Source organism: Condylura cristata, unplaced genomic scaffold, assembly GCF_000260355.1.
Source record: "Condylura cristata isolate star-nosed mole 26May11 unplaced genomic scaffold, ConCri1.0 scaffold00007, whole genome shotgun sequence".
Classification (NCBI taxonomy): Eukaryota; Metazoa; Chordata; class Mammalia; order Eulipotyphla; family Talpidae; genus Condylura; species Condylura cristata.
Window position 1 is genome coordinate 30724636 of NW_004567108.1, and position 23312 is coordinate 30747947.

A 23312-nucleotide genomic window follows, 5' to 3' on the forward strand; every position below is an offset into this window, starting at 1 on the left:
CATCTGTTCTCTAAGCCTACTTGTTGCTAGATATGTACATATGCAGCACTAATTTATTTATTTCGCTACTATGTTAAAAGATAACTCACATATTATAGCATTGTACTTCTGTGAAGTTATATTTGGGGTATTATTTATGTAAATTTGGAAAATGCACAAATAGTAAGTTATTATCTTTCACAAATTGGATATGACTATAAAGCACTTTCACTTCAGCAAACACAATTCCCAATTCAGTTTACCTCATGTTAACTTCTGGGAAAATATGTAATTGTTTTGTTGTTGTTTTCAATCAGCTTTCCTTAATTATAACTTCCTTTGTTGATAATTGCACATCTGGACTGATGTGCAATCAGCTAGTAGTTTCATAGTTTCAAAGCTTGATTTGCCTTACTTAAATTCAGATTTACATGTTTTAAGGACTATTTATTATATAAGAAAGAAGAAATAAGTAAACAAAGAAAAATATGTGTGTACATACACATATATATCTTGATCATTCTAAAATATTGACTATAAAAATGTCCATTTATTAATATTACAGTCTTAAATGAAAATCTAATTGTTTTAGAAGTAGGAAATGCTTATAGCCTCTTCCCTGAAAACTTAAATGTATGTCATATATTAGCATCAATACATGTGTGGATCTCTATCCAACCTCCCTTCATACATTTCTTAAATCCATTCCACATAAGGCTTCACTATGTCTTTCAATGTACAACGTTACAGAAGACACCTTCTCACCTAGCTCCGGGTCTTCAGTGGCAAAAGTTAAAGAACAGTTCCCTCTGCTGGTATTAAGGGTTTGTCCCTAGACAAACATGGGTCTCTTTCCCCTTCTCACTTGCTCCAGACAAAGTAGGTCATTCATGTATCTGAACAATCCATCACGCCATGAAGATTCTGCTCCGAAGTTGTGATTTACCCTTGGAAATATACCACAATCTCTACCCCATCCATTTTAATCCATTTTAGGCTAAGATTAAATTATACTTTCCTCATCTGATCTTGTTCAAACATCAGTACATCTTCCCTATTCACATATGAAAAATATGTCTAACTTTACATAATAAGGCCATGCAGTCTCTACGACATAGTTCAATATCTTGTAGCTCATTTACATGTTATCTCTAAAACAAATGGTTGTAGATATGATGCACAAAAAGAAAAAAATTAAGTTAGTCATATGCCAGTGTCACCAAACATTACCATTTTCTTACATTGACCTATGAAATAAAAAAGTTACTTTTGTGCCATTTTTATAATTTAAAGAAAATATTGTATATCTCTATGAAATTCTTATATGATAATAAAGGACTAAATAGTTCATCAGTTAAGAAAATTAAAATGATGCATTCTCTCTCTCTACCCCTCCTCTCTTTCTCCCTCTATGCTTGCAATCTTTCCTCTCTGGAAATTTTTAGTATCAATATTTAGGAGTCTGTTTTACTTTACAGTATACAACTCATTAGAGATTATCAGGTCCTGAGTTTGTCCTATTATTTAGTTGATAAAATACTCAAATTATTTAAATTCTTCCTGAGCACTATCATGAGTTATGTCTATTTTCAATCTGTGAAAAACCACAAGAAATCAAGAAGACGACCTTTTCAGAACAAGTGATCCATCATTTCCATAAGAAAAATTAGCCCAAACTTATATAGGAGATGTAGAATAAGTAAAAATCCAACTCTACCTCCAGGAAGAGAAAATATTTAGAAGAAAATGATACATGAGACAAAATTGAGGGTCTTTTTTTTTTTTTAATATTTTGTCCTTGTTTGGTCTAGCTCTCGAAGGGATAATTTAGTGATCCTTTTGCTTTAAGCACTGTGAAAACCCGGGAATTCAGAAATGCCTTGTAATGTACTAGAAGACATATTAAAATCTGAAAAGGTGTCATTTATTTTTTCTGTTTTGCATTGTTTGCACCACTAATTTTATTTTTTTGATACAGATTTCACCGGGAAACTTTACTGGGTAGTTGCAATCTCCTAGATAATGTGCAGCATTTGCAGAGGCACAAAGAGCAGTGGGGAAACGTGGGCCGCCTTGGCGGAGCTCACAGTCTGATAAGGGACAGGGTGAAACACAGAAACAGACTTTCTCAGATACACCACTTTTGTCAGTAAGAAAGGTTATCAAAAAAAGGAGTCGTGGGAATAATAGCAGAGAAGAAATTCAGCTGAAGTATGACAGGAAGAGAAAGCCATGGGGAGTGGTGTGTGTCCTCCAACTATTTTATAAGCGCTCATAGATCCCAGCATGCTGCTGAGTTTAGAGAGATGATGTGTGAGTATCAGCAATTGTTATTTGACTGAACTAGTCATTAGTTCTTCTTTTTATTCAAAACCATGTGAATTGTTTCTGTTGTCCAAAATTAGCACGAAAATGAATATAATTTGCTGAATGTTTTGTATTTCATATGATTTTGCATCAGCTTTAATAATGGCATCTCAAAGGTAAGTCCCTTTAGTCATCCTAACTTTAGAAACCCTGGGATGAGATTAGGAAGTGATCATCATTTACATTTATTATACTTTCCATGTAACGAGCTTTAGCTATTAACTCTAATTTGCTTCTCATCGCATTCATCAAAAGCGAACTATTTAGAAACTAAAACATCTCCGTCAGTTAGAATTTTAATGAATTAAGATGAAATGAGACAGTGTTAATTGGCAATATTTGCTGCAGGGGAGGATTCTAGGTCTTGTAAGTGATACCAATTCATCTCTCGACCAAGGTTAATTTGTTTGATTTAATTCTAAGGAAACTCTGAATATTTCCCCAAACTATTCATATCTATTTTCAGGATTGTAAAGTGAATTATGTTGGTCTTTGATTTGCATTCTCAATTTCTTTAAGTTGATTATTAGTAAGTTGTTGATTGTAAGCAGTATTTATATTATCAAGTTGAGACAAATAAACAATAATAGCATTATTTAGACCCTATTTTATTTGACATGTCTAAAACATTCCATTAATTGATCATCTTTTCAACAATCATCATTCTCCTCTGTTCTATTTTCCTCAGACATAAATGAATGCGAAGCTGAACCATGCAAAAATGGCGGAATATGTACTGATCTTGTTGCCAACTATTCCTGTGAGTGCCCAGGCGAATTCATGGGAAGAAACTGTCAATACAGTAAGTGTTCATATGCATATATATTCACACAACACACACATATATAAACTTTTTTGCATAATTTGCAGTTATAGAATGAGTTGAAATCAATAATTTGCATAAGTTCGTAATTTTCTACAATGCTACATTTCATGTGTGTTACTGTTATGTTATTAATGTCCACATATTCTGTGGGACAGTTCTCACTGTGTATAGGCTGTACATAGCAGAGGTTTCCTATGCAAAAGGAGGGCAAAAATAGTTCCTCAGGGACACAAATGTATCTCTCCCATGAATCCCATTTTGGCTTTGGGTATATGTGTTTCACAAAAATCTACCACCAGAGTGCTTATTCTGGTTCAGACAGTAAATACAGGACATTCTAACTAGATTACCTTTGTCACAATTAGAAGAGAGACAGAAAGATTCACATTGAACAAGCTTACCCATTTATGAGAAGTTTACACACTATTTCCCTTTTTGTAAACTTAAATCTCTATAGGGTCTTGAGATGATGGATCAAATGATAGGATAGTAATTTCCTCACGTTTTTCAAAGATGTGCAAAAGATGTGTTTGTATTTCCCCAAAACAAACTCTGAGAAGGTTATATGAGAGGATTACAGTTAATGGAAAGGGACCTCTTATGTTAATAACTGTAGAGCTTTATTTTGTTGGGCACTTAATAAACATCATACTGTAATAGCTTTTGATGTATGTTAAAATATTTGAGCAGCATAACAATATGCAAATACAGAAAGTTAGATGAAGTTGACAATCCAGATGCAGAAACTGAAACACATTAGCTATGTGTTTTTCCCAAGCTCTCCAATTATTAAATGACGTCAGACTAGAAGAGATCTTGACTCATTTCTTATGATTCACAGATCAGTGTGTTTTTTCTCTAAATTAAGATCTCTTTATTATATCTCTGTAAAGAGCTGCAAAGCACAAGCAGAAACACACTACCTCCTCTTACTCTTGTATATACACATGCACACAATTACACACACACTTGTTTCCTTAGAAAACAACTTTACTTCTCCCTTTCCCTCTTGTTCCTCCTCCTCCAAAATAGTAATTTACAAAAGGAAAATTGTTGAAGAATTTATCCGGGTGTGTGTGTGTGTGTATAGATAGATAGATAGATGGTAGCTAGCTAGCTAGCTAGCTAGCTAGCTAGATAGATAGATAGATAGATATAAGCAAAATGCATATTACCCTTGCTTGAAGAATTCCATTTAATAATGATATTCAGAATATCAAAAAATACCTGGATTGGTGAAAATATTTTGTGAAATTAAATTTCTTCTTTTGAGAAAGATACTGAATGTAATTTGATGAAAGACCATGCAGGCATAGATGGCTGGAAAGAAAAAGCCAGTTTGAATAAGCAGGTTAATCAGACAACCAAATAGACCAGTAGGCATGCAGTCACCTGACCTGGAAACTTTCCTATAAAACATTTAACTGACTAAGTTAACTTCCACTCAGATTCAACTGGTCCTCGACCCACCTAGGCATAGCACTTACATTCTTTCCTTTGGTTCATGGCACTTGAACACAACTGCCTAAACAGCGTGAGAAATTGTGTTGAAAAGTACCCCCAGGTGTATGGACATGAATTCATGATTAACATGATGAAGAACAAAGACCCTATGAGAATGACTGTTTTATTTTCATTCTCTATTCAAACAGACATCTAATGCCAGAATAAATGACCTCCCAAGCTGTGTTGGAAATTTGATAGGGCTTGAAGCAGTACCTGGATAGGAGCATGTCCAGACATCCAGACCACTCCAGGCCCAGGGGTTTCCTGGTCAAGGGAACAAGAGGAGGAGAGCTCTCCAGCTTACTTAGAAGAGAATGTTAGAGGGGCTCTCATGAGGGCCCCACCTAGGAATGTGTGCTACTCAGAGGGGCTCAAGCCCCAGCTCTCTGAATAAAGTTAAGAAGTTGTACTGTCTGAGGTTGTAGATACCCTGGACAGGAGATACGAACTTGGAAGCACACACACACACAAGTATTCATGCTTCCCTGTACTGGCCAAAAAGCATCCAGACAGCCAGCTGGTTGCCTGTGTATTGAAAATGAAAGCAGACCTGAAAACGGAGCTCAAAATTGAAACTACTAACTAAATGTTGTCCAAACTCCCATCAGACACTTTTGTTGAGGTCACCACATACAAGTATGCCTTGAGAAGAACAGAGTCTAACAGATAATGGAAGGGCAATTAAATAACAACTGAATTAACTGCCACCAGTGTATGTCCAGTGAATTGCAATCAATTTTGATACCAGGTTTAATGAAATGCTTGTGTCGCTTATATTTATATATTTACATTTGAACTCAAACTTCTTTCTGAACACGACTATGATAGAGAGCTGCTTCCCTTATCATATGCCATAGCATTCTGTCATTACCTCTGTTCATTCTTTGCTCTGGCAAAGAGATGAGAGTCACATAAGGTACTCACTGAAGTATGTTCCTTTTGGGGACTTGATTTTATTGTATTACTATGTAAGAGTTTGTGATAAATTAAGCATACTATTCTCCATGGTGTCTAGGTTTCTAGGAATAGGTTTTACTTATTTCATGGTTTCTTAGTACTTTTAGAGATTCCAGAGTAAGAAAATGTATTCTGCCACAAAAATGATTTAGTTCTACACAATGAGGCCTGGGGTCATTCCTCCCCAAAGAGGCACATAGAAGCACCTGCAGATTGTAGGTGGTGTCAGCTCTAAACCAATTGAGTTTAAGATTTTGACATTCCATTAGAACCAGTGTTCTATCTTCCACTCAGAAGTGTGATTGATAAATGTTTCTCTGGGCTTTGTATGATGTCCCACAGAGGTACCTTTGGGTTGGGTTACCCTTGTAGTTATGGCAGAGAAATTATTTGTTTGTGCAGATATTTCAGGAGGGAGATGGGAGGGAGAATAATAGAGACTAACTGTTGGTGAATCAGAAAACACCCACATGGAAAGTCTTGTTATCCTTGTGTTCAAATGTGTGCTGTCTTCAGTCTCATTTTCGGCTTTTGTCTTCATACTTGCTTCATTATTCCCACTTGTTTTTTTTTTGTTGTTGTTGTTCGTTTGTTTGTTTTTATTTCTACTGATGGTTGAAGTTCTGGTATGTTTTGTTTTTGGAATTTGTAAATTCTATTATTTTTTATTGAGGTGACATTGGTAGACAACACCATCTGTGACTCAGAGGTATAGGTTCACACCTTAGCAGACACATGCTATCACGCTTTAACCACCAGCCAGGTACTCACAGTTCTGCGCTATTGTCCATTAAGCCCTCATGCCTGTTTGCTCCCCACCTTCTCCCTCTGGTTATCTCAACTCTACAGTCAAATTTTAGGGTTTGTTTTGGTTTGGTTAATCTGTTCCTTAGTTTTATTTCTCTATACATACACATAAAACAATCCAATATTAGCATTTTTCCTTCTGATTTATTTTATTTAGCGTAATCCCATCTGCTTCTATTTTACTGCTGCAAATGGCAAGATTAGGTTTTTTGTATGGCTGAGTAGTATTCCATGCTGTATACATACCAATTCTTAACCCTCTCATCTGTCTTTGGCAACTAGGCTTGGTAAATTTTAAATGAAAATATTCATAATATTCTATATTCTCCTAAAGGATAAATATTAGGTATTATAAAATAATAAAAATGACTAAAAAATAAAATATCTGTATAAAAGTAGCAATCTCTCTCTCTCTCCTTTCTCTCTCTTTCTCTCTCTTTCTCTCTCAATATACTGCTAAGACCATACTGGCCTCTTAATACATACTAATCACATTCTTGCAACAGAGCCTTTCCTTTCCTATTTCCCATTTCCCTGTAGGATTCTCTGTTAGGCCATCCTCTCCTACTTCTTTTGAGGAGTTGCATAAAAGACTTCTCAATGGGCTTTCCCAGGCCTCAGCACATCCTCACACCCTTTGTTAAAATTTTCTCTTAGCATTAATTGTTAATGTACCTATTACTTACTGAATTTTCCTCCAATGAAGTATATATTCTCTGAGAAAGATTTTATGGTTGTAATCACAATTACTAGAGCAAGGCTAGCTAACATGTTCTCAGTAAATATTTGCAGAATGAAGAAACCTAGCATTTTGAAGACGCTTAATTTTGGGGATGACATTGATTTTTCTCACTGCCTTCAGCTACTCTCAAGCAATTTTGATTTCTTTATTTATAAATTATATTCTGGCTTTTTGTCCAGTATAATGAAATGTTACCCCATATGAGTTGATAGTGCAAGTGATAGTGCAAGCTGATTTTCTTTCCTTTGACTTGATAAAAACTTGTATAACTGTTTCAAATGAGGTATGCAAATGGTTTGAAGTAAGAGAGATAAATGAGAATCCTATTTATCTTTTTCAGACCACTTATGCCTGTGAAGTTGTTGAAAGTTTTTTTGTTTTTTTTTTAATATCACTTTCCTATTTCTCACTGTGTCAAATCAACCACCACTAATAAATCCGAAAATATAAAATCAAGAATTTTAGAAATTAACTTTATCTTGGTGTAAACAGACTGATGTTGGTATCTGTCAGTTAACAAAAGGGTTTGCTCCTTTCAGATACTAGGCTTTTTCTGTCTTTCCCTTGTTTAACATTTCTTCAATTTTGAGCAGTTTACTAAGTTACCATCTCCTAGTATAATGAAATGAAATAGTTTGAATATTAACGATATAGTACATTTTGAAACCTAAATAGGTACACCCATTGTTAGTTAAATTATTTTAATTAAATGATTTAAGATGTTTATGTTGAGATACTACTTTGATAAATATTATTTAAAAATCTGTGTGAAATCTTTATTATAATCCATGAGTTTCATCAATGTAGCTTGTTAGCACCTTTATTTTAGAAGAAATAAGGGTATGTCAAATCTTATCTATTTTGATATGATATCCAGTTATATGGGAGTAATTATTATTTAAGTCAATCACCTATGGCACATTTCAGTAAAAGTGTAATTATTTCAAATATAGACAACAAATGTTATGTCTTAACAAATAAAGAAACCGGCTTATAATTTTTCAGTAATTACCTATTATATTTTAAAACTTAAGGCATAATGGTGCTAATTTAAGTAATTTCAGTTCAGACTTCCAGATGTGGAACATAAAACTTACCATTTACTTTGGCAGGCCTTTGTTCAATTTTAGTTTTATTTTCCATTATTCATTACAGAGTGTTTGATTATCTGATCTTTTGCATTTTAATTTAAATTGCTTTTGATTAATAAGTGAAAATCATTCATATGTTCCTATAGTATTTGCTAAATATTACAGCAAGTCTTCTCATTAAATTCCTAATTTGTATCCCCTTGATGCTTTTAAATAATATAAGCTCAAGTGTTGAACCATTTTATAAACAGCTTAAAAGGAAAATGATGATGAACTGGAATGAGAAACCTATTCTCATAGGAACAGATACACTTTGCCATGTACATTTAACAGAACATGATGTTTAAACTAAAGTAAGTGGAAATTGATAGCTCTTCAGTTAACGAATCAAAGATAACTGGGACTGCTTTCACTTACTGGGCTATGTGGCCCACAATAGCCATATACATTTCCCTCCTGGGTGTTTAAATGTGACATGATTAAATTTCAGGAATGGCACTCAAATTCATTTCCATTGCAGACACTATTTCTGGAAATTAAGGTAGTTACCAAGGGAACTCTTATAATACAAATCCCTAAACTATTATGCCAAGTGTATTAGGGCATGCATGATTTCAGTGGATTTTATGAAAAATGAAAAGCAAAATCCTCAACTGAGGATAAACTAATATTTCTAAATAAATGTCAGTAGTATCCAGATTTTTAAAAATTAAATAAAACAGTCTAGATAATTCTATGGCCCTTTAAGAATACTACAAGATTATAAGGAAAAAAGAATATGATACAAGTGAATGTATTTTAAAACTAAATAAATATTTTGTCAACTTCTTAAACAGCTGTTGCTAAGTCTTCATTACAAAAGAACATTTGCAAATACAAGAATATATCAATATATGTGTTCTTTCTTTTGAGATAAGTGTTTGATACGGAATACTTTTATGTGAGTGCAGGTTTATAGTTTGAATGCTGCTAAATATCTTACAGATAAGTAAATGATGTAGTGTGCATTTTTATATATTCAACACTTAATCATTGCTTTTGTAAAGACAAATTTAAAAATAACAACATGCCCTCTTTTAATTGTATCTTACATTTTAAAAACATTGCCACCAACTAATTGTCATGGAACAGTATTGATTTTAATACTTACCATTTTTAACTTACCATGTGTCAAACACTAATTCTAAGTACCTGCTACATTAATTTAATTCTCTGGACACATGTTGTAGTAGATTCTGTTTTAAGGAAATAACTGGGTTACTAAGTGATTGAATCATTTGCTTAGGTTCACATGGCTACTGAACCACAGAGCCTCACTTCATATCAAGCATTGCAGCAGCACCTATAACCTCAGCATGGTTGAGCCTGCACCTTGCAGGGTGACAGCAACACTGTGTATCATAGAACACACTGTAAGGTCACTTAACATAGAGGAGCAGCCTTGGTGAGTGACAGCAGAGAGGAAAGAGGGCAACTTTTGCATTCAAATAGAACTGAGACTTACACTCTTTTTTCTTTGTAGCTGTATGTCTGATCAAATTAGTCACCCTTTCAAGCTCAGGTCCCTCATTTTGTAAATGGCATTAAGAATATCATTTGCCATATTGACAGACAAATTAAAATGAATAGCATATTAATTTTATTAACCTGAAGTATGTAGTGAAATGCCTGGGTCAATAAATGTTATGAATAAGCAAGTAATTGCTACAATAAATAGAGACGAGAATTTTTGAATTACTTAAAAAAAAAGTCAGTGTATCTTTTATTATAAATTTGTTCAATTTTAAATGTTACTATATATTCAAATAACCCACCTACGTTAGTAACAAACTCAGTGTACTTGAGAACAACTTATGTAGAACTCAAGTCTCATGCGTTGCATACTATGTTTTAAAAAGTATATAAATTTAGGAAAATCTCCACTGTCAACAAAATTTTAATAATTTAATAATTTAAATATTATTAATCAGACCAAAGCCAATGCAAGAGATATTATTATTATTATTTTGGTATTGAAAAAATATGATATTGTCACACTACACACTATTCTAAATCACAAATATTTTATTTGTTTGTAATTACTAAATACTAGTATTATTATTTGATTAAATAGCTTAGCAAATGGTGAATAAATACTAACAGTATAGTGAATAACCCCACTGTTTTCTTACCCAATATCCATGGTCAAAGATTATAGTTTTATGCTATAAACACTAAATTCTTTCTCCACTATATTTAAGTATGAGTAGGTAAATACTCATAGATTCAAATGCAAAATGTAACAATATAAAATAAAGACATTTTAACATGAAATACTTATAAGTAATTGAAATGGGAATTAATATGCATATAAATTTAATTAAAAAATTATATTATATACATAGTAAATGTATTCAATTATATGATCAAATAAACTAGCCAAAAGAATTTAATGAGTTTTTATTAACATACTACATACAAGGTTTTAGAATCACATGTGAATGAAGTAATCCACTCGTGAATTGCATCAAATTGTAGCCACCCTCTGGAGCTGGGACAACAGTCATAATTAAAATATATTCCGTTTTTCCTCTTATGGAGCACAAAGACTAGTGGCAGAGAATACAAGAATTACCTGGTGCTAATTATAAGCTATGACTAGTGCTCTGAGTGAAAAGAAGAGTTATAACTGCGGTGCCTGAGTGAAAAGAAGAGTTATAACTGCGGTGCCTGTTCTACTTAGGGGGTTTAGGGAAGTAACTTATGAGCTGAAACTAGAGGAATAGTTTCCACCTGAAAAAAAAGTTTTTTTATGAGAAATTTTTATGAAAAGGATGATGAACTCAAGGAGAAATAGAACCTTGGTCCTTTACATCTTAGTAGTTAGTGGCTGACTTCCAATAGCCATGTAATCTCTTTGTAATAGAGTTTTTAGGATGATCACTTATTTTGACCTTGAAAAGTGTGGGATCAGAACAATATGCTAAAAAGCCATCTGTAAACTCTCTTTTTGTACCCCCACAAGGGAATTATTTGAACACCAAAATGTAGCAAAAAGTCAAAAAGCAGCAAAATAATTGTTAACTGTATCCTAATTTTAAGCCGATTAAAAAAATCTGTTGTTTTAGAAATTTAAAATGGAATGGTTCAACAATCATTTTGTCTTGAAAATATTACCTAATATAAATATTAGATTACTTTTCTTGAAATGCATAATATCCAGAACTCCAGTAGGACAGGGGATGGACAAGTTACATAATACTTAAATTTTGTGAACATATGAAAGTAATCAACTATGAATTAGTGAAAATTTATATTAAGGATTAATTATACAATGTTCAGTCAGAGGCACATGTTTATAATCTACTCATAAGTATACAAAAATGTAAGTGAAAATGTATAAATAGAATATTTGAGTAGATGATTATTTTAGCATCATCTTCATGTTCTTTTAAAAATGTTGCAATGAATTAAAAACAAAAGATTACTGTGCATTATATCAGCAGTCCTCAAAGAAAGAAATGATTCCAGTATTACTGCAGGTTGAAGTCAATGACAAACCAAATTGGATTTTCTGTATTTGACGTGGAAGTTCCATCTTCAATCAGATGCCTCTGGGTATATTTTTCCAAATGTTGCCCAACAATTTTGTACAGACATTTCATGCTTTGAAAGTTTACCTGCTGTACCAAAAAGTGATAATCTACAAGGAAAGATAGAAATAAATCTAGAAAATATTCAAATAGACCTCTGAGGACTTGCTAAAAACCTCTAATAAATTGAATCAGATTCTTATACTTGACAGTTTTGAATGGGCTTGCAAATAATTACTGAATATCCAGTAAGAACTTCTTGATTTTAAAATTATGTCAACATTTCCATTGTATACTAAATTGCATGTGTCCAGGAATTAAAATTTAGTCTTTCATTTATTCTTCAGGCTGAAACTCTTGTTTCCATTTCCTATTTCATGGACAAAGAAAGATCAAGTACACAAAGATTGGGAGTGTATGGGAACAGTATAACTTGATTTTTTTCCTTATAAAGTTTAAAATTGTAGTGTATGATTGAGAAATAAGATATTTTTCTCAGAGTGAAAATATCAGTCTTTCAGTCATCACCCTTCCCTCACCCTGTAAAAACAGAAAAGGGAGGAAAGGATGAGAACACAGAGAAACAAAAATCTCTAAAAGAAAATGCTAGAAAGTAGTCACCCTAAGACTTGAAAGTAAGAACATGGTTACAATATAATTTGGGGGCAGTCATTATTTTCTGTACATGTTAACATGGCATTTTTGTGTGCTTAGGTGAAATATGGAGTCTGGATATCAAAGTGAGGCTGAAATGGTCACTACTAATATAAAAATTACAAGCACCATGGTTTCTCCTTTAACTACAACCACAAAACAGCAGAGAGAAGAGAAAGGGCAGAGTATAAACTCTTCCTGATCCTATATCAAACAGACATGATCTTCAAATTTTAGCATGATTACCTGAAATTCCAGGAGTTTCAGAGAGTTCTAACAAAATTTACTTGTAACTGTGAAGCTAAGTTGGGTGTGAACCAACAAGTGGCATGACCTTAACTACAGTTTTTAACCATGCCAGCGGCTTTGGAAGTGATGACTTCCAGCAACACATAAGTTAGAGGAACCATGTATGTGTGTTGAGTTTCACCTTCAGAACAGCTCAAATTGAAGGATAGGAGCACAGCATAATTTTTTTCCTGAGTAAATATATTCAATTGTAGGTACATCAGGCACATTCTGGTAAGGTGGTATGCCTAGTTGTTAAAATGCAGATAGTAGTTCAGAAACAAATAATAAAGATTCAAATTCAGGAATCAGCTGAGAACGATAAGTGGTTCTATAGAATGTTAGTGCCAAAGTAGAGCATAAAAACGAAAATTACTAGATTGCTAAGAATAGAATTTAAGGGAGGTGAAGAAATCTATTTGCAAAGGGAAAGAAACAAGAGTAATCAGAGAAATAAAGATTAAATAAAGACATCATGAAGGCCAGGAGAAGAGTGTTTCCAAACAGGAGCTGATCATGGAAATGGATACATAAGAAAGGACTTTTTAAGTTGGAGTCTCCAGTCATTAATGGCACTTACCATTGAGCTGGGAAGGAGAAGAGGATGTTAGATTGTAGCTACTCCAGATGGAGCAGTTGTTGAATAAGAAATAATAGCCACAGACCTCTCTTTCCAGGTTATGGTGTACTCTACTTTCAGCATATCTTAAACCCCAAAGAGGCATTAAGTTGGCCAAGGACCTAAAAATAAATTTCATAATAGTTACCTTAATAGCTTTATCGGGTCAATAATACACATTCTTTTTAGAGCTCTAAAGGGAATGAACACATAAAGTATCCAACTTAAAAATAAATTGAACTTGAGGAATATGGTTCTATAAAAAGAAGTAGAGCCAGAGCAAAGTCAGTAAATCCAATACTAAAATTCAGGGAAAACAGGAGCAGGGAGAGAAAATAAACTATTCTGACAAGAAAAATGGATAGAACTATAGTTATATAAGGAAGCCTATAAATACTCAGCACTATTATCTAACTACAAAACACCCAGAAATTGAAACTGCAGCTCTTAGCTCCAAGAAATCTGGGGATATTTGTAGTGGTTTGTTCAAAATAAAATTCACTTTATATTTTCTCGGGTACACACAGGCAGACACACAATTTTTAAAACATCCATAAAGTGACTATTTGGTGTGTATATCATTCATATATATATATATCCTCATAGCCATTTGACATTTGGCATTAATTTATAATACCATATATTTTCTGGTTAGAATTAGAGTCTACCATTTTTAATAGTTTCAGTTACCAAGACAGAAGCACTTTCCAATAGAGAGTCACAAAAAAACACTCTCCGACTACCTTATAAGTGGTTTGTACAAAGTTTTTAATCATAGGATACAGGAGTCTTGGGGGGTGGGGCAAAATAATTCAGGGAGTCTGTGTCTTTGATGAGAAAACAAAAAAACTATTTGTTTAGAACTTCCAACAGCTACAGGTAAACAACACTGAATTTATTATACTTGCATTACCAATGACCTTGTCTAGCAGAAGTCCCAGCTATTTTCATGTCGCATTATATTTGGTGCACATACCTGAAAATATCATTTAGATTTTTCACTAATATGATGCTATAGTAAATCTGCCACTATCTCTTATTTAACTTAAGAGAAATACATAAATTGTTCTGTTGCTATTTTAAAATATTTTGAAATTGTGTTTCTGTGTTTTTCATTTTATACAATAAGAGCATTACTCTGAAAAGGGTCTCAAGGCTTCACCAAACTGATAAAAATGTCAATGGCATAGCAAAATTCAAAGCCTTCAGTTAATGACTCAGTTAATTACTTTCAACAAAGATATTTTCTTACTATAACATGGATGAATCTTCTGGAAATAAAAACAATTAATGAGCCATTTTCATTGATTGTCCATCACTGGCCTTTCTACTGTGTTTTGTGGTATAGCTCCTTATAGGAAACTATATATTAAAATAGCGGATGGTAATACTGTTAATTCACATTTTTCTCAATGTATTTATACAGGATTTGTTAGCAGTTTTCTTTTGTTTTTTAAGATTTATTTTTCTTTTTGTATACAGAACTGGGATACAGGCTAGAGGTGCAAGGGTGGTGAGAAGATTCACAAGAGACAGAGTGGGGAGCAGAACAGACAGACTGATGAATTACACTGCTGAGGGGAGAAGTGGGTGGGTCAGGAGAGGTCTGCATGCGCCATGTGGGTCACCTCCAGGGCAGGAATCAAACTCATGCTGAAGTGGCCTTAGCTTCTTAGTGCTGTGCTTTAACCCTCTGCACTACCAGGGAGGACCAGCAGTTTTTATGGATCCTATTCCTGCTTCTCACCAACAGTGCAAATTTAAAAAGTTTGAAATCCTGTAGAGAGGTGATGCAATCTAAGTTTCCTACCTTATGAATCCTAGCCTGTTTTATATATATATATATATTTTTTTTTAATTTTTCCTAATTAATTTATTTTCTTACCTTGCTGTCAGTTTTTGGACATGTTTTGATTTCTTTCCTCAGGTCTCACCCCAGTAGCTCTACCATAGCCACAACATCTATTCTCCATCTCCCAGTCCCTGAGCTCTTTCCTCCCCTGTTTTGAGCCCTGTCCCCTCCTCTTCCCTGCTGTATGCTATCCGGATTTTAAATGACAAAGGAAAACAGATAAACTGAAAAACATCCTGCCTGCCAAGTGCTGTGTAAGTTTGCCCTTTATTTGGGTTGCCAGTGCCATACACTCATTTGCTTTAGAAATCTGGCAGGCTTACCAAGATAACTTCATAAGTAAAGGAAACAGGGATTATTGGCTAGCTGTTATGGGGCGGGGGGGGGGAGAGGGGTGTAGAAAAAGAGCTCTCATCTACTAACTTGGTGATATTGCAGTTGGTGTCCACTTCTCATTTCAAAGCATTAAAGTATTGTACTAACACATAATTAAGTCTATTGTTGACTTTAGTTCTTATTTCAGAATATCATTGTACCGAGAGTTAATTTAAGCATTGTACAATGCTTCCCAGACTCCAGCAATGCTGTTATTCACCTTGCCCTTCCTTGAAGGAAGATAACGTTTGTACAGATTGCTGGGTGTCAGACTCAAATAAAGAGGAAATAACTGGTCCACAAACAATTTAGATTTTTAGCAATCTGTGACAATGGCATTATGCTGAACTTGACACAGCTAGTGAAATATATTCCACATGGTCATTGATGCTAAGATTTTTTATAATAATGCCTTAATGAACATTTTTTGACTTTTTGGATTACAGGAAAAACAATTGACTCAATTTACTTCTCTAAGAGCTACTTTCAAGATCATGTGTGAACTAAAACTATAATAGGGTCGTATACTCCTTGCCTTCCATCTTGATTTTCCCTTTTCTTTTTATTCCTTTTTTTTTTCTTAAGGTCGTTTGGCTGCTCTACTAATTTTTGCTTTTTCTTCACAATTTACCATTTTTTTCCCCTTTGCATGAGTGGTTATTTCAATTTATCTAATATTCCTTAATTATAACATTTTTACTCAAAGTGGCTTCTTTTAATAAGCTAGACAGAAGATTGCATATGTAAAGGTTGCTTATACATAAAAATACTCAACATATAACTGTAAGAAGGAAAAGCAATTCATTTGATGTTTCTTAACTTTTCTTCCTGGCATTGCAAAATCCCAGTCTTTTAAACACATTTTAACCTTTTGAGTAGTCTAGGGGATTTTATCACTGAGGCTTAGGGGGAGTTCATTCATTATGCAGAACGCTACACATGTCCCCATAGAGGCATCAACTGTGGTCTTCATTCGCTGGTCTACTTCTAAAAAGTAAAACAATTATTTTGTGTCCTGGGAGTAATTGGATTTCTAGCCTGACAATATTACAAAGTAATATGTAAAATTCTGTCCAGCCAAACAGATAGCCACTATTAAAGGAAAAAGATGATTACCACACTCTACCAATAAGGCTTCAGATATTTTTGTTTCTAGTATAACCACAGAAGAAGAAATTTTGTGTTTATAATTTAATCCTACCAAATATAAGACTCTAATGGTGGTGTGTTTGCCTACTAAGAAATACAGAAATAAGGATTTTTTTTAAAATAAAACAAAAATGATCACTTTTAAAAGAAAAATAAAAGTGTCTCCTTGTGTCTGCAATTCTGAAATTGCACTCTGAAATTGTGTGCTTCTTAAACTCATTGCTATGTTAGTGATATCTAAGATAATAGTACACAATAGTATATGATGATGGGAACTTTGTCTCAATAAATTCTATTAAATTATCAGTAAAGAATATGCCCATTCAAAAAAAAAAGGCCAACTTTTTTGAGTAAATACTCAAATATTTTTGAGTATTTAAGTATAAATACTCAATCATTTATATTTAAGACAAACCATTCAAGTAGTGATTTTTAAGTCGCAGAATAAAAGCATAGAAAAATACTACGGCAAAACATGCTTAAATTCTAGTTACTCAATTACATTTCCCATGATAAGTACAGATGTTTTACCGTTATTTATGTCAGACCACATCTGTAGAGGCCAGCACATTTGCTCACAGATTATCCTACTAAAATGTAGAGATGTGTTCAAAATAATTCAAAACTAATAAGATGATTATACAACATTATATTCTCATACACACACACTCATACACCTTTACACTTTAATTAGAAAACAGTTCAATTAACTTTTTCTAAGCACAGTTATCAATCAAGTCATTTCTAGTGAGTATTACTAGGCCACTTAGAATAGGTGATAGCGTCTCCAGTAGTCCTCTTAGAAAGCTGTTGAAATTTTGCTTGTTTTAAATGTTCATTTAATGTCATTTTTTAAAAGAACACTTAGGAAACCAGAAAGTTAATGTTTTAATTTCTTTTTCTTCTGAAGTGGAATTTGTTTAAACCTATCAATACAACATTGAGGTGAAGGCTATGGATAAAACATTTACATATTGTCATTTCATTTTTCCAGATTGTCTTCTATGTATCTAATTAGCCAAATCCCTTTTCATTTCTAAATTTGTCCATTAAGAGGCATATTTGTTCAGATTGTTTCCCTTCTTTCTCTTTGTGATACCTGAAATACCTATATGGCTAAATCAGATATTTGACAGACTAGACAGTTGAGTGACTAAGATTTATTTTAGTTTAATAAGAATTTGTGTATTTGAGAAAGAGTGAGTGAAACAGAGAGAGTTCCATGCATTTGATTAACATAAAAATTAAAAATAGATTATCAGTTATTTAAACATGATGAACAGTCTGATAAATAAACTTAATACAAATTTTAACTAAATTTTTAAATGTTAATAAACGTTGTAGGGTTGGTAGCATGTGAGTAAAAAGGAGTGATTGTTTTACATTCTAGTCACAGCCTCTCTTCTTCTGAGAATATAATAATACATACAGTTTTTGAAATTCCAAAAGCTAGCCTAGCCAAGTAAATGGTCTACAAGGGTGCTTTTATTACTGGTGGAAATGAATAATTTTCAAGTATTCCACCTTAACCTGAGAGTATTGAGACAAGTTAAAACCTGCAAAAATCAGGTTTCAGTTAATAACTCATGTTATTAATTTGTCATGCTTACGAGAAACGGGATTTAAAACTGAATTTTAAAATGACTGCAAGGTGTGTAGAGTGAATACAGTCAATGTGCTTTCCCCATGTTTACTTTTTAATACATTAGTACAAATAATGAATCTTGGATCTATATGAAAGTATATACGACAGAAAGGAGAACTAAACAGGAAATCCAAGTTTATGTTTTCATGAATGTTTAACTTACACAAACATCTTGATAACATAATTCAAACCTGGAAATGATGCATAAACATTTTTTGTGTGTATCCTAAATTAGACAAATGTGATATACCTACGTGCTAATTTTATGTTTGAATGTGTTAACATTAAAAACAATTGCTAACAGAATTTATCCTGAGGCATTTTGTTCAAAGGGAGAATGTCATACCATAGTAGGCTTTGTTGTAAAGTGAAAATATGAATGCAGCTTTTACATTTTAGAGAGAAAATAAACATCAAGAAAGAGTAGAAAAATAAAACTATAGTTCTCAAGATGAACAATAAAACTCTGGTTCTCAAGGTGAGCAGACCCAGAGCCCATTTCTAAGTGTCTCTCATTTACACACTGTAAACTATAAACTAGTTTTTACTCGTATCCCTTCACTTGTGTGATCACTCTGAGCTTTCAAAGACTGATGCATGTTATGCCTCTGCCAAAGAGAAGGTTCAACAATATCTGTTAACTACTGAATGAATAACAGTTTATGTTTAACATCATTCCACAGCCACAGGACAAGTAATGATGAATAACACAAAGTGACTTAGGCCACGTCTCTTTTTTTGTAAACATGGTGGCCAAGGTCTTTGCTTGTCACCTTACATTGCTTTCCTCATGAATCACAGTACATGTAGCAACTAGTGTCCCCAACCCATCATATCACTAGGTTATTGTGACCCTTCAGTTATAGACAAAAGTGAGGCCAAAACTTGATTTTGTGACTTTTTAGGATGTATTAATCTCTCTGAGATCAGTTGCTGCAATTAAAATTGGGAATAGAGAAACTATTTGTAAAGTTATTTTGAAGACGAAATGCCTAGTATATTTTTCTTTGCAATAAAGATATCCTGGCTTCAATTTTACTCCCCAGAAATGTCTGTGAAAGAAAAGAAAGATCCATACCTTTGAAACTGGAGCAGACAATTTTATGGAAAGTTCACTGAGAGGAATACAGAATGTTTCAATATTATTCAATTAGTTGCTAGAAAGAAGGATTTTAGAAGCAATAAGCAGGCAAAGTAAGCTTGGTGTAATCATGGGTAAAATGCCATGAAAGCTTATTTTGCCAGTCAGTAGTTACTCTGGAGATGGTGTGTTAAGATGGTCCTCAGTTGAATTAATCAAATATGCTTCATAAGCACCTGTTACTACCAGGCACAATGGAATGTGAAAGAAGTAGATCACTTGACCAGTTAGGACACAGATACACTCTTTTAAAAATTTCCCATTTAGTATGGGAGGTATATACAAATTTGTAACACACACACACACAAAGGTAATTAAATTGAGAGTGCCATTTATGATACAAATATGCTCAAAGAATTATTTGACACCATTATTAGTAGATAATTCCACTTAGAATAAAGTAGGATGGGGAAGAAAATGACAGACATTTTTTTTTTTTGCAAAAAAAAAAATTTCATTCACTTCCATATAAGTAAAACTCAATCTAAGATAAATTTCAAGCATCCAGAAGGGTAACCTTTTTTTTTTTTTTTTTGAGCATTTTGGCACCATTGATTATATATTGATAATCACACTCAATGAAAATGATTGATATACCAATTACATATAATTAATTCAAAATGATATATAATCAATTAAAATGATTATAAGTTCTGATATAACTATATATATAAATAACAATAACTTTTTTCAGAAAAGTGAAATGGTCAGACTTTCAGAAAGTTTATTCAGAAACTCAATATGTGGGATAATTGAGGGAACAAGAGGGAGAGGTACAGGCATAAGATCCTGATTTATGGCTGTATGTCTGGATTAGAAAAAAATTAAATAAAACTAAAAATAGTACTGAATATGGTATAATAAAATGAAAGACATTTACAATTTGATTTCAAAATTTCTATTTTTGTTATTTTACAGTGTTTTGCATGCAAAAACTTTTGAAACACTGGTCGTTATTGTTGGTTCTCATATTCTGCAGGCAGATAGTCAGTGATGAAACATCTGGAGGTATCAGACTCAGCTCACAGGCTGCTCAGCAAAACACACAATAAGTAACTGAAGTTACTCTACGTCTTTAATATCATGTGTATTATTGATTGGAGCACAATGTAATTCTGAATTATTAAGAAAGCTTTATCTGTTCCTGAAATTACAGTAGCACCTCTCATGATCTCTGCCACTTACTGATACATACTGAATGAGAACTCAGTAGTAATCATTCTCTTAAAGTTACACACTTTGTAGGAATACAGTTGTTTACTAATGTCATTATTCTCCTTCAGTGGTGTATCTTTCAGACTTTTTAACTTAATGTTCAGTATATTTAACACTAAACAGGTTGTAGAGAGTAAAAAAAGATCACCCCTATGGCATATTTTTTCATGACGAAGAGCGATATATTTCTTCATGACGAAGAAATTTTCCTCTAGTTTTATGTGGTTAAATTCTGTCTTCTAAAGCTTTATTCTCATCAGGGAAAAAAAGTATCCTCTCATTAATATGACATTTGGATATATCCAAGAACAACATTAATGGAAGACTCAAGAATTTTTAATGTTATTTATCATAGAAATTTTTAGTTACAGATAATTGTCAATAATAAAGTAAATAATAGGATTTCCTAGATTCTGATAAGAATAGTTCTGATACAGTGACATGTATGTGATTGGAGACAGTAATAAAACAGAACTCTAAACTCTAGCAGGTGTGTGATTAATCACCATGTTAGTAGAGTTAAGATATTTAAGGAAGTAGTGTTTTATCCTCTTTTTACTATGTGGTCAGCTGAGTATTAAGCACTACTGAGCTTGATGGCTTAAGGGAAAGGAAGATGCAGAAAAAGAAAAGATTTTACATTTATATCTGTTGATTTCTGTTCCGAAATGTCAGCTGCATTTCTACGTGAAACACGTAAATCATAAGACAATGTCAGTGCCTAAGCGTAAATTTCCTGAAATAACCATACATTTTATATTTTTATATGATACTTCATGAAAACTCAGTATTCATTCATGGTTCTCTTATGTCTCACAATCAGATCATGAAATAGTTCTCTGGGTGCTAGGGGATATTGCATGATTTTTCTTCCAATTCATCTCCTTTATATCCTTGAAAATATGAAATAATGAATATTAACATTCTTCTCACATTGATTGGAAAAATAAGTCACAGTGAAACAGAAAAGGTGATCACGCTGAAGTGATGGGCACCTGGTTTTATTCAATTTGGGGGGAAATGGTTCGTTACTTTATTCTCAGTTATGGACTTGAGGAAATGAGATTTCTTTGATTACTGAATCAAAATTGCCTCCAGCTAAACATTTATCTCTGTTTAACCCAAAGATAGGATTACTCAGATATTAAATTGGAAAAATAAGTTGATTATAAAGACAATATTCAGAGTTGTAATCTGCTTTATCACAGTGTTAATATGAGACCTTCCGTAGGACACCCCCATATTATACCATGATGAAGAAAAGTGGCTGGCCAATACAGACCTATTTTTGCAAAAGGGTTATTTCATTAGTTATTTTCATTTCCAGAGAATCTAGCAATATACTGTGGGAAATCATTTAGTTTTCATTCATTATAAGAGACTTTATTTCCCCCAGGCAGAGATTTATCTGACAATTTGAATGTTTTGGTTCCAAGAAACGTCTGATGATTAATATGATATTAAGGAGATGCCAAGTGACATGACATTTTGAATCATTTTCAGTAACTGCTCATGATTAATGATTGTGCTTATGTATGTATTTTAATTTTTATTTAAGCATATTTTGCATGGGAATTACAGTAGATGTTCTACTACTCTTTATTAAAATAGAAGTGAATGTAGGCAAAGCCTAGTTGAAGGTGTAGCATTTGTTTCAATCTTGGGTGTAGTCACAGTAGAAGTCAGTATCTCCCACTGTGACTTTGAACCTAGCTTTTGCTTATTATAATAAAAGAACAGTAAGAACAGCTTAAGAGCTGTGTTTTACTACGGGCATACGCATCTGTATAGTTTACTGTATGCTTTCCATGTAATGTTTCTAACCTATGAAATAAGTCTAACTGGTTATTCTCCCTTTAATGTGATGATTAGCTCACTTTCTACACTTGATATTTACTGGTATTTCCCAGACTTGTTAAAAATACAAATACTGTAATGACATTTTCCTTCATGTCTAACCAATATTGAGATAAAGAGCAGACTTGATAAAATGTTATAGTAGAAAATTTTTCAAAACTCAGTAAGTCACTTTACATATCTTATAAGTCAGTGATATAGGACATGAAATTGTTATCTTATTTCCCCAATAAATTATTTACTTCTGTCAATTTTGCAATCTTACAAAATCATGTATCTTTAAATATATTAGTGTTTAAACACTTACATATTTTACTGAAACATTTATATGCTATACTTTAATAAATTAAATAAACATTAAACATATCAAATTTTAATATACAAATGTTTTATTTTATTATCTTTGCAGTTTTGGTTTAGCTGAGGAGTTAATTTTTTTTTTTTAAAGATTTATTTATTTGTACATACAGAACCGGGGTACAGGATAGAGGCTCAGGGGCGGTGAGAGGCCTCACCAGAGACAGAGTGGGGAGCAGAACAGGCAGATCGACGAAGCACACTGCTGAGGGGAGCAGGGGGTGGGTCAGGAGAGGTCTGCCACACCATGTGGTCACCTCCGGGGCAGGCGGGAACGAACTCATGCGGAAGTGGCTTTAGCTTCTCAGTGCAG

General features: G+C 33.2%; 1 protein-coding gene across 2 annotated transcripts in view; it reads left to right on the plus strand.

Annotated features, from left to right (window-relative positions):
• EDIL3 (EGF-like repeats and discoidin I-like domains 3) overlaps window positions 1-23312 on the plus strand; it is a 374934-nt gene that overhangs the window by 213835 nt on the left and 137787 nt on the right. For both annotated transcript variants that reach the window (XM_004678155.2, XM_012721843.1), the window contains one exon: window positions 3035-3148. In XM_004678155.2, the coding sequence (XP_004678212.1) occupies window positions 3035-3148 (114 nt within the window). The remainder of the gene's footprint in view (window positions 1-3034; window positions 3149-23312) is intronic.